Consider the following 14,076-nt stretch of genomic DNA (forward strand, 5'->3'; position numbering starts at 1 on the left):
TTAAATCGTCATACCCTATACCGGCTATACCATCCAAACTCATTATCATCGGCCTATTATCTTTAGTACTCAAAGTTAAATATCTCGAAAACTATTCGTTCGAATTTCGATTTAGATTAATCAAAATTTTTAAAAGTCATCTGATTAATGATTCACATGAAATAATGGTGATTCTATTTTGAGAATAAAAAGTTTGCATTACCACAAGACACTCCATGAGTGTATAAACTCCATATTATATATTCTATACATATATTAATAAGTGCCTGGTATATAAAATCTTAATAAGTATATAAATTAGGAAATTAGTATATTCAAAAGTTCCAAAAATTAGAAATTTAAATGCGTCATTAATTGTTATGTATTATTAAAGGAAAAATTGGGCTGTGTATGATTAATAAATCACTTTGTATAATAAATAAATGCATACAGTAAATAAATACCACGAATTGTCTACTTATTATTAACGATCAAATTTTTTTCACACTCACATTTTTGTTTTGAATACATCATACCACTTCGTTTCTGAGCACAAAATTCTAATAATAATTCAATTGAACATCACAATTGAATATGTATATGGGGCTGGGAATTCAACAGTTAAACAGTCGAATTTCGATATATCGAATATAATGTGTGATTTTTATACTAATGCGCAAAATGTGACACGTTCGGATTTACGACATTCTCCTCCTCCACAAATAAGTCAGTTGCGATAGTTGCCCGGTAATTAATTTTCCTTAAAAGTTTAGAAGAGAACATTTTAGCGGATGGGCTTTGTGTTGTATAAATGTATAATGTACATGGTAAATTTTGTAATCGAGATCAATTTGTCAACCAGTGTCGAGCTCTACGACCGCAATTTCATAGATTAACCAAATAATTAATGTGGACTGTATTTAAGTACAACTATAATTATTATAACTAATATGCTAGGTATATGCCTTTACGTATTAGAAGTTTATAACACAGTGAATTTTTATTTTACAAATAATTGTAATTATATAATAATAAATATATATATACCGGGTATATTATACTTGTTAAGTGTTTTAAGTACAAATAATTGCATTTTTTATGAAAACAAAAACATTTTCTTCAAGTAAGCTCATCTCATCTATATAGTAATGCATTTATTCAAATTTTTTGTTTTTGCAATTTTCAAGTATACCAAAATTATTGACCATACGATATTTTTAGAATTGTTGATTAATCATGTCAAAATTCAAACGATTATTATTAAAATGGATGATATACTAAGGAATAGATATTAAAAACTAGAATATTCTTATTATAATTATTTTTACATAGGTAACACTGAATACTAAATATTGATCTGTGCGTATTAACAATAACCGCGGATGGGAGTCGACAATTCGCTATAACACAATGCAACTAGATAATGCAGAATAATAATAAATTTGATACATTTACTGATTTAACTGTATTTCGTTTTAAAATTTTAGTTATCAATTCTTATTCAGAGAGAAAAAGCAATACGATATACCTATATTATATAATACGTTAAACTTATATATACGTTAAAGTGCCTACTAAACCTACTTTAAATATTATGAAAAATCAAAAATAACTTTAAAAAAAATAAAAAAAAATAATATTATTCAGATGTTAAGTACATGGATATTGTTTTGATTTAATAATAATATAATTAATCTTCGACATCCTTCTCAAGACAAGGCCACGAATGACAGACCACCGCTACAACTGCATCACTAGAGTTTGATCCTAACATCTGTTTATAGCCCTCCATTTGAAATTGTACTAATACCAAAAAGTATATCAACACAACGCCAGCAGTCTGAAAAAACAATAAATAGTATGATCATAATTATTCTAACGGTCAATGGAAACAAAAAAAACGATTTCATTGTGTTCAGCATAATATTATTTTGTATTATACACATAACTGACGTAATAATAATATAAAAGCATATTATGGGAGACTAATAATTTGTATAGGTCGCTACATATTACTTAATGTGACACTGCGAGCTCAATAAAATTGCATAGAGTACATTTCCCGGGAAATCCAATATCAATAATAATTATCAATTAATTAGAATTTATTTAAAATCCAAACGCCTTACCGCAAACAAAAGTGATAGATTTATGTCGAAAAATCCGGAAGCTGTAACCTGTATTGAACGACTGTTAACGCGAAGTGTAAATAACCTTAGCTGTAATAAACAAACAACAGTTCAAACATCAACGCAAATTTAATGTATATTATTTTGTAATGTGAAAAAAACATTGTCTGGCAGTGACCTTTAGAATTGGATCGCGATATATTTTTGGTAATTAAAAAATAGCGTATACGCTACCTAATAAATATTATACATAAAAAAATAAATACATTTTTTTAATTTTCACGAGGTGTACACAATTAACGTAATTATAATAATAGCAAATTAATTAAAAATGTGTCCACTTACTAACAATATATTTAATATTTCTCAGATTTCTATATATATATATATAATATATATATAAATTACAATATAATGTATAATATGGGTTGCGACTTCGCGAGTCTAATAAACTCCATACAAGTATATAACTACTGATAAAAACACTGCGGCAAACGTTAAAGTACCTACGATACCTATATGCTATGAAGAAATAATTTTGTTTAGAAAATTGGATCAATGCAGTTCTATAGATATTGACATATTGTAATAATTATATCAACTGTACTTTACTGCAGCGATGCAATCGGTTGTTTAAATGTTTCACAAAATATATAATATTATATTGTTCAGTGTTTCAGATGTTTCAGTTGTAATGTGGAAGTAGAAAAAAATGTAATCTACAATTTACAAAGTCTGCTAAAAAGTGAAATAATTTCTGAAACTTGGCAGGCCAAAGTATACATAATATATATATTTAATACATTTTATATCATAATATCACTAATAGTATATTATCTGAGGAAGTTATAATTTTAAATTAGTATAATAATACATGTATTCGACATTGGCAGAGTATTTTGCTTGTCATCATATACAATACATGCAGAATGACATAATATTATCTACTGTAAGTACAGATGTATTTTTAATATTTTTTTCCCATAGTTATGTCATCAAAACGAAAAAAATAATACTATTTTAAGGTAATATTAACCTAATGTAATATTAAATTGTTTTAATTATAAGAATTACTCATTTTAAATCAAAGATCAACAAATTTGAATAATTCATTAACAATTAAGTAACAATAGCAGTAATTGTCGATTACGATTAGTAGTTAAACAATGGAAAAACTCGAAACAATAAAACATTATGATTTATCAATGATCATAATAATCTGCGACGAGTGACAAGGCTGATCATAATACTATAAGTATATTCGGTAAATTATTATTTCATTAATAATACTAAATTCGAGGTGAATTATAAATATCTACAAAAAAAATGCGTTAAATTACACAATACCTAATTAACATAATATTAAGGTAAAGTAATTTTAAGATAAAAACTTATAATGGTTTTTATTTTTTTAACGATGACATTATTAAGATAACGGATGTCTGTTACAAAAGATTTTCATGTAACAGCAAGTGGCAACAACCGTGGTCGTGTTCTTCGATTGGTAATTTTAGACATAGCCATCAATTCTATCATAAAAGTCACCGAGAAATGCGAAGACCTTATGCTCGATGTAGTTATTGTGTGCACCCACGCCTGTTAATAGATGTATTCGAATTCAAAATTATTTCCTTAAAGAACTTTTAATAATGTATTTTTATTTTAAAATCCGTGTATAATATAATTGATATTTATATCGTTTAATAGTATAGTTGAAATCATTTAAATCATATTTTAGTATTAAACTAATACTACAATCTAAGTTTGGAGCGCTGCATACAATTAAAATATAAATATTTATACATATAATGAGAGAATACCACTATTAATAATTTCGTTAAATTCAGAAAATGTTAGAAACTTTTCCCAAATCCTTTAAATTCCTTTAATCAACGTCGAGGATGTGATTCGTCCAAACTATAATTTCATCAAAACGACCGCTATTGATTTAAAAAAAAACCTCAGCTTATTGTGCTATACAGATATCACCCAGTCTATCCAATGCCTATTAGACGTAATAAAACAAGACAGTTAGTAGGTAGTATTATACAGTGATATTGTTACTGGTATTAGATAAGCGGATCCAAGAATGTTTTGACGGAGCCAAGAATGTTATGAGCTCGAGGGTTAATCTTAAGATAGTTATACAAGAATTATAGGCATTAATTTCAAAATCTCTAGGATTAAGTACATAAGTACATTACTGTACAAAGTTTAATACATACACACAAAATGAATACGTTTTTGACGTGTGTAAAAGCCACGAGTCAATAAATATTTTTAGAATATTGAAGCAAACAAAAACAGTATGGAAATATAATATATACAAAATATGAAAATTAAGGCGATTTAATCACGAAATATGAAAGCCAAAGTTTTTCAAGGATAACATTTTAATTGATAATAAAAATAGATGTATAATTCGAAAACTAAAAGCGGCTAGTTTAAATTATAAATAAAGTTAAAGTTGGTAAATAAAGATTTATAATGAAGGGTTTCACGGATTATAAAGATATATATAGTCAAATTTGTTTTTTTGAATAAATATTTCACTTTTGAATAAAAACTAAATAACTGGGAAAAAGTATTTGAAAAAAATATTGTAGTATTTTAATAGACAAAAATAATAATAAATATTTAAAGAAATGTATCTTCATTAAATGCTTAGAAATGAGGAAAAGTCAAACAGCGATATCATATGATGTATATAATATAAAATTATGGGTGTTTAATAATAATAAATTATAAGAGTATGATATTAAAAAAAAGGATAAATGTAGATTAAAAATTGATTAATAAAAAATCGTATAAATATTTTAATAGCTGAATATTTATAACGAGTGAAGAAGTTTTGTAAATGCACAGAAATTTTGTGACAAGTAAAAAAATAATATTCTTCACTATACTACTATATATGGTAATATAATATTATATAACCCAACTTTGCACGAACAAAAATTTAAAAAAATATAAAATTCGACGCTAAATTGGTGTATGTATTTCGGTTTTAATTAAGCTCAGATTATAGGAAATTCGGCGTCAGTGTAACTCACTTTGTGAACTAATTTGACCAAGTCGGGCCTATGGAAAATCGATTCGATTAGTTTTTGAGTCGATATGCTACAACAGTTATACAGGTATTTTTTTTTGTAACCAATGGCAACCATGCATATATGTTATACATATATAGTATATATACTCGTATGTAAATTAAAATGTCTTCGAGTTTCGCGAGCCAAAACGAAATTCATGAGTGAATTACACTATAATAGTAATTTATAGAGATTGAAAAACGAAATTATAAACACTCCACGAGTCTCAAGGAATATATTGTAAACATAATTTGATGCCAATTGAACCAATTAGTAGTTTTCAAGTCTTTAAAATTCCATACAAAACATACATTAACTTTATTAATATAAAAAAAATATTTTCGCACTCACTCATTAGCAGAATTCAGTAACATTTCAAACTACAACAAATCGAATTCGTTGAGAATGATTCGAGATAAAAATTCCATATAAAACAAATATTATAGTTATTATATTATTTTGAACTCTGTAGCGCCGTCACAATTAACAAACCCGAAAACGACACAAAAGGGATTCGCAACGCTGTTAAAAGGATAACCCGCGTGATGCAGACACTATGTATTTTATACATGCTATATACATCCGAGTATTTAAAAGGATTAACGGCGTCATTAAAAACGACAATAAACTTGCAAAACTACTTCCACTCCAGAACAAGTAAAAATGTGCGAAACAATCGCATCGGAAAACTTGATTCCAATTCAGATGAGGGAATGTGCACGAATATTAAAATAAAATACAAGTATTAATACTTGTTTCCTTTAAAATTAATATTCATCTATATATATATTACGGTTATGACAGTGAAACGTAGGTGTTGTCTCGAGGTTATTATTGATTAAATTTATTTTATATTAAATTGTATTAGCCACGGCTTGAAGGTTTTAACGGGCGTAAAAAGTATATTATGTATGTATAATAATATATTGCCATTTTTTTTTGCATTTTCAGCGAGATGAACGGTATTTTTTCTTTTAATTTATGCATATTTTTTCTGGAAAGTGCCGAAACGTTCGTGTAAAAATATTTTAGATAGGTACTTATATAAACAGCTTTATCGATCCATTCGATAGTTTTATGAAAAGCCCCCGAAAAAAAAAAATGTTTAGACTATAAACAGTATAAACGGTCTAGAATTCATGAACGCTCAGAATTTATGAAATTTATTGTTAAATATTGTTTATTAATTTTTATTCAAACATTTAAACAGAAATTATAATTACGCATATCATACAAATATCCTACGATAATAATATGCTATAACGGGAAATTCGTACGAAAACCATATTATTATATAATAAAACTATATATTTTGAACCGTGAGCGAAACGAGGATAAACAAAGTACGTTCGAATAATTAGAATCGTTCCTGACGACACAGTCATTGTTGACACAATTTATTATAATAATATTACATATACAGCTCAAACGTCAGAACCACATAAAGTTATACAAATACGATAAACATCGTAAGTATTCGCGACTGCGTTATTATTGTAAACTATTGGACATTACTATTGCGTAATAATATTATGTACACGTAAAAAATAATAATCACATGTCGTGGTATGAATTCATAAAATATTTATCACAACTACCTAGCGCTGATACAACCATTAGTTATATTATTTTAGTTATTTTACTACTGTAAACAACAATAATATGATTGTATACTAACAATGGTTTGAGAATTCAAATCATTTGACACCTTCGAGGACAAGTGTTTCAAGTGAAAAATTATCTTTTTGCTCTGAAATCAATTTTAATAACAACACACACATAATATATTATTATTTATTATTTATTACTTTTTCATATTGTATTCATATTACATAAAATCACTAGTATTAAGTGAAACCTGTAAATACTGTACCGGATACGCTTGGTCATTGAAATTTTGTCCACTATCCAGCAGGTTCATTTTCCAGAAAGCTTGTAGCTTGTTTTTCCGAGGTGTCAGTTAGGCAATATTATAATGCTGAATTCACGCAATTCGTGTAATTCATGTATATTAACAGAGTTTCCGTGTCCGACTCATAGAAAAATTCTGTCCAGAGACTGATTTATTCAAATGATTATATAATAAACGATAATTGAATTTTAAAACATTTACAGTATATTTGCATGTCTAAAATATATTATTTATAACTGTAAACGAATTTCTATAAGCCATGTGAGTAAAAGTATATTTTTTTTTGATGTATCGTCTCGTTGTTCAAAATAGGATACTTTGAAATAATAAAGCATCGAACTGTATAGTGTATCTTGTTTTATGCAGTATTAAATATTAAGTAGGATCACAAAAACAACTTTCGGTAATCCCGTGTAGAATAATATCCAAATTCGAAAAAAAAGGTAGAACGATTCCCAAATCCATCTAGTTGACCTCGGGGACAGTATGTTCGAAGTTTTGTTATTCAAATTTGGTCGATACTTTCTCTTTAAAATATATTATAATAGGTACCTACTACCTATATACATTATTACTATTTTAGAAGAGAATCGGGTGAATTTCTATTTCTATATAATATTATAATGTCTAATTTTCTGATGTACTACACTATTCTTCTACGATGTAAAAGTATCATAACAAAACGCAAAAATAATACATACTTATATCATAATATGATCGTATAATTATTAAAAATTATTTCCAAACTTACCTCTTTGACAGTAGAATCACACCTGTAGCATAGGTAAACAAATTTTCCTGTAATAATGCTCGACTCGATGATACCACTGATATACGGATACGCGTTATCCTTAAACACGCGACGGACTACTGTATCCCATATCATTACGTACATGAACAACAACAGCTGCACGTAAATGTCCATTATTGTGAATATCAATTCGGGTCCAAAAGTATCTGACATAGTCTCCATGTAGTCTTCCAGAAACCAGTGGTCGTTCATTAGCGCGTTTAATCGCACCGCTCGTTCGGTTTTTGAAGTCACTTCGCACAATTCTTCTAACTCTCTATGAAGTATAAAAAAATGTAACAAAAATTCTAAAAATAGATTATATACACTATAACTGTGAATTTAAAATAATATGTGCCTGTAATACTGATTCGTAAATTTATCATGGCTCAATTGTTTTTTCTTTAGGGTTGTCGAAAACAATTAATATGATAGGAATATGTAATAATAATATTATTTTGTTGGAGCATCGACAGATAATTTTACACGCTAAAAATATTATGTTGATCTTGAACGCGCAGGTATACTTATTTTGCCTATACAACACGCCGTGTTAACAAAGCCAATCACGTTTAATAATATAATATTGATCGTCGACTTCATGGAAATCTACGTTTTTCGTTCTGTGACAAGTTATTAGTGTCGCATATCCAACGGCATAAGAATATAACGTATTCGTACATCGTGTGTATTTTACCTATTACGGGTAACTAATTATAATGGACAGCAAGTTATGTCAGCGGCCGGTTTAAAATAAATTCTTCAAATTTCTCGGCATTAAACTAATATTCGGTTTACTGTAGAATATTCATCGTTTTTCTATTTGATTATCACCCTTATCCACTATTTCTATAATAGCCAACACGTGACTTAACCTAATATAATGTAAATATCACCCGTAAACATGGGTTCAACTATGTTATAATATTATTAAGCCGACAACAGTTCCACAACTTCGTCCATCGAGTAAAAGGAAGGTCGAGAAAGTATACAGCTGGCTGGCAACACCAAACGCCAAATTAACTCCGCAATACAGCCAAAATCTGGACCATCACTAATCATCGTAGTAATCAGCGTATAGGTTGAGCATTAACGAGTTAAGTTGATTTTAATTTTTTGTTAACTTGGCACACTAATTTGGGTTTTGTTTTTTGTTAACTTATTTATTTACATTTAATTTCTTTGCCCCGGCTATTTAGTATTCACCATAAGAAATAATGTAATATTAATTATTTTTTTCAATACAATCGATATATTAATTTTGAATTTTCATATATTTTTGTTTTTTTGCTTATATTAATATCAAAATAATTAATAAATTAATTGTTTTTAAATAGTTTATAATTGCATATGTTCATAAACCATTCTATATAGTATATGTATGTGTATCAGAGTGTAAAATAAAATATTTATAAGTCTAGGCAAACAATAATTTTAAGGAGTGCTATTAGTTTTCAAGTAATTTATCTTAATTTAAAAAAAATAATTCATATTTATAGTATTTCTGCAACTACAATATTAAATGCATAAATTTGTGTAATAGTTTTTATTACAGGCTCGGATATTAAGTACATTTATATGTATTTTATTTTATAAGATTGAAATTTTTGTGTAAATTGTAATTTATCATACATTTCATAATATATATTTTTTTTTAAGATAAAAAATAATATAATTTATAAATCGAAAATCCTCCACTTCTAAACATAGATTTTTATCGCATTATTTTAAATATTTATAGTAATTATAACATGGAGTTTTTTCAGTTGGTATCCGCCATCCGGTAGGTACGATATAAATTTATAATATAGGTACACTCTGTATATTATCCTTTAATATTAACGTTTGTTTATAATAATAATAATGTTCTTTAATCGCTATATTATTATTTAATTTTCAATATTTTCATATTTTATCATCTAAATTTAATTTATTACTTAAACTATGATATGGAATTGTATTATTATTCTAAAAATTGATCTACATTTAATTGAATGTATATCGAATTAAATATATTATATTTTATTCATTTATTGTATATGAAGTTTGAAACATTATTTATTTTATTTCTACATTGTAGGTACACAGTTAAGAATGTTAAGACTTTAATAATTTTAAAATTAAAACATGTAGGGGCAGTATTATCGTATACACTAGGTTTTCATTGATCGCAGTCTTAACACGGTCTTCAAATATTATTTTACTCGATAGTCTGAGTCTGGATCTGACCATGAACCAGAACAAAATATTATGTAAGAGTCGTATAATATTATACAAAGACAAATATAAAACTGGTTATAACCATCTAGGGGATCGAGCTGACCTGTTGATGTCCTCGTACGACTGTTGGGCGACCACGCACAGGATGCTGACCAGGTTTATGAACACTATGGGCACCATGTAAGCAGTGAAGTACGGGTAATACAGGTCGGGGTACTTTTGCGGTATGCTCATGACGGTGGTGACCAGCTTGAAGACGATGACGGCGGAGAAGAGTATGACGACGTACGTGTTGGGAGACAGCCGGCGTCGCGGATACCTGGACCTAAGCAGCAGCCGGGCGGTCATGTTCAGCACGTCGACAGACCGGGGCAACCGGACCAGCACCAGAGACACGACGATCGGGCTGATGACCGTGTGCGAAAGCAACATGCCGAACACGCTGCAATAGTTGTCCCGTGAGCAGTTGAGCGATCGGCGTTGCATCAGTGTGTTGCCCAGATAGAAACACATTCGGACGAATGCCCACGTCTGCAGCGCCAGCTGGGTGGCCCACAGTGCCAGGCCGCTGTTGCTAACGTGGAAACATCCGTCGCGGACTGCCGTAATACATTGTTTATTGTTATTGTTGTTGTGTTAAAAAAAAGCTTTTTTAAGGGATTTACGCGGTTAGTTTTTTTTAGAGTTGGTTTTGTTTTTATAATTTGGTTTTCAGGGAACCTAAATCCGATTCCTAATTATTATTATTATTATTATTATTATTATCGTATAACAATTGTAATCTATGACGTATCCACTTAGTGCAATCGAGTTTTACAAGGATATAGTAATGTCCATTCCGGGAACTCTTATCGTAACGTGCAAATCGTTATTATTGGGTTCGTGTAATGGGCACAGATTTTATCAATTTTTATTTATTTTAATTAAGTGAAAGTGTATTGATTTTACAACGATTTGTGTATTTTTGTTCGATTAAAATAGCTTGTAGAGAAAAATTGTAATCAAGTAATATTTTTGGGAAATTTGGTATGCCATGTATTAATTATAAATTCCACACATTTATGTCAGAATTTAAAAAAATCATTGAGAGGCCGATAGCCTCTTTGACCACCCATTTTGGGTTCTCTAGAAACTGGATATCATTGTATAATTATTATAACAAAATAACATAGTAATTACTTATATAAAATACAAATATAATGTATATGTAATTAAATTATTCATAACACATTTGTAACAAAATTAAGTTGATAATTTTTAATATTGATAATCTGTCATGTTTTAATTGCATCTGAAACACTAAAACACTATTGTATATACAATATACAAAAAATTATGTGAATAATATAATATATATATATAATAAAAATAAAAATATTAATTTTATACAGAAGGTTAAATAGTAGTGAAGTCAGACATTTTTTCCCGTTTTCAAAATATAAATGATTGTGTAAAAAATGATCAATAAACATTTAGGTATATTATAAATTAGTTTATACACCATAATGAAAACTATATAAACTAAACTTCGCTTCAAAATGGTTATTATAGTAATATTCTATAATAACAGGTACAATTGATTACGCCAAGTGTACAACAATGGTTCTCATTACATGGATAAAATATGCATCCACTATAATAAGAACAGAACGCACGTCTTAAACGTTACGGTCGAAGTTTATCAAATGGACATTATTATCCATTCTAGAAATTTAGGAATACCGTTAGTGTCTATTGCATGTTGCAATAATATAAATGGTTTATATAAATATGTGTGTATATTTTTGTACACGAACCTAACGCTAACCTCTAACATTATTCCATAAAACGAGTAATGTCATAACTATCCTAATAAGTGACACTATAATTGATTTAATTTCCAGCGAGAAAGAAAGACATTAAGGATAATATGGTGTTAAAATTGTATCCTTCGTGACGGGTCATTTAGAAATTTGAGGTATTATAAAGGATAAATAACAAGATACTGATCCTACTAGTGTATGGGACAAAAGGGGTATTTTTTCGTGGCAACTAATTTTTTTTCGGGAGGTCGACTATAAAAGAAAACATTTTTAGAGGTAACAAACTATTACCGGTGTGCTATAATAGTACTTATAAAAATGTTAAAATTAAAATTATTGACAATTGATTATTGTGGTCGTGATTAGTAGTAAAAATATCTTTCAATATTAAAATAACGCACTATAGTTCGTTTATATGCATATAATAATAATAATATTAAGAGAAATTATACACATTTTTGCAAGTTCAATGTCATAAAACAATAATTTTGCTTAATGATTATTGATAATACTTATATTATATAATATTATGGTTATAATTAAAATAGTAATCATTATAGTTATTTGTAGACTTTAAAATTTATATAATGAATATATTTTTGATTTTAAAAATGTTTACATTATACAGTATAGTCGTTGCTTATTCTGGATAATCGATAAACCGAGCAGAGAGTTTTTGTCCGGATTATGTGAAATTGAGCGAAATCTAGATAAAATGTCAGCTTTTTTTTTATTATTATAAAGTGTTCCTGACAGAGTCATCCAACTTATATTGATAATTATTAATTAACATTTTAGCTGTTTCACAATTGATAAAGCATAATTATTTACAAATTATTTACATCACGAGTATATAATAATTATATAATAATAAAAAAATAATTGTATAGAGACATAACTATAATAATAAAATAAATTATATTAGTAGAATTACTGGTGTTGAGATAGGGTATCACGAGGACGTCCACGCTTGAGTCGTCGAAGGAAAAAATGTCAGCTTAATTGATTAAATATTATGACTGATTTGGTTTTAAAAATTGTGTCCATAAAATTTGACGTTCCGGATTATCCGATGGATGGTTTAAACAGCAACTACTAGTTATAATCGTATTAAATAAATTTGTGTATAAATTAAAAGCTTAGCAATGAGGTATCGCCACACGAGATAGGTTTGTAGCTAATTTGCCTATTCGGGTTGCCTTGTTATCAATCATGTTTATTGACAGCCGCAATCGTCCAAAATAATTTATATTTATAGTAATATTATTAATACATATGAATTATATTATTTTTAATTTGGACGGCATAACGAGCAGAGGTAATAATATAGGCTTGTATATTAATAACAACGTCGATTCTGTAACCAATCGAGCTGGTAACGTGAATTTATAAATCATTACCTAACCGTCTTAACCGTAAGAAAGCTATATTATCCGTTCGATTGTCTAGAAATATTTATCACCACCGTCGGTATCGATTCGAACGGCTTTTTTAATATCATAATATTATTATACTCTCACCGTTCTCATGTCTCCTCCCTATGAAGTGTACTGTGTTTTTGTACGGAATTTTTCCACAGCTCGCGTAACTAACCGGTAAAATGCCAAATAATTTACACGCATAGTAAACAGGTGCGATGATGGCCAGAGGACTCCATTTGAACGGCCGTAGGTTCATTATTTGCAGAGCGGTAATCGCGTATGTACCTATTACATCGACGCGGTAGTGTCTGTATTCTCGGGCGTTTGAAATATAATAATGTTATACTTCATAAACATAATAAATAATGCAAATATAATAAACGAGCTGCACACACGGCGTATATCATAATGATAATATTATGTTGGCGTTTTCTTCTAGAAAAATGTACGGTATAAAAATTACATTAGCGATTTTGTTATTATACACATGTCCACCCGTTCGAGAATAACATAATAGCGCGTGTGCTATATATATTTATACATTATATGATGTTTTATTGTGTCGTTGTCATTGTTTTGCGACATCACATTCGGTTCCTTTATATACATATTATATTATTATATTAAATTATTACCGGGTTGATGCGAATATAAAGGTCGCGAAACGTCATAATAAACCAATATTATGATTAAATTAACCAAACGTTTCGTTTACAATAATCATATTATAA

The 14,076-nt window shown here is 28.4% G+C and overlaps 1 protein-coding gene across 2 annotated transcripts; it reads right to left on the reverse strand.

The window, feature by feature from the left end:
- Nucleotides 1–1,599: 1,599 nt before the first annotated feature.
- On the reverse strand, nt 1,600–13,748 carry LOC132932138 (uncharacterized). Of its 2 annotated transcripts, XM_060998373.1 has the most exons (6): nt 13,445–13,748; nt 10,226–10,721; nt 7,864–8,179; nt 6,879–6,950; nt 2,109–2,198; nt 1,600–1,819 (listed from the first exon to the last, which is right to left on the reverse strand). In XM_060998373.1, the coding sequence occupies exons 1-6, from the start codon at nt 13,599–13,601 to the stop codon at nt 1,670–1,672; spliced, it is 1,281 nt and encodes a 426-aa protein (XP_060854356.1). In that variant the 5' UTR covers nt 13,602–13,748; the 3' UTR covers nt 1,600–1,669. The 2 variants fall into 2 exon arrangements, with proteins under 2 accessions (XP_060854356.1, XP_060854357.1); XM_060998374.1 differs by lacking the exon at nt 2,109–2,198.
- Between the last annotated feature and the right edge of the window lie 328 nt (nt 13,749–14,076).

The sequence above is a fragment of the Rhopalosiphum padi genome, chromosome 1, assembly GCF_020882245.1.
Source record: "Rhopalosiphum padi isolate XX-2018 chromosome 1, ASM2088224v1, whole genome shotgun sequence".
Classification (NCBI taxonomy): Eukaryota; Metazoa; Arthropoda; class Insecta; order Hemiptera; family Aphididae; genus Rhopalosiphum; species Rhopalosiphum padi.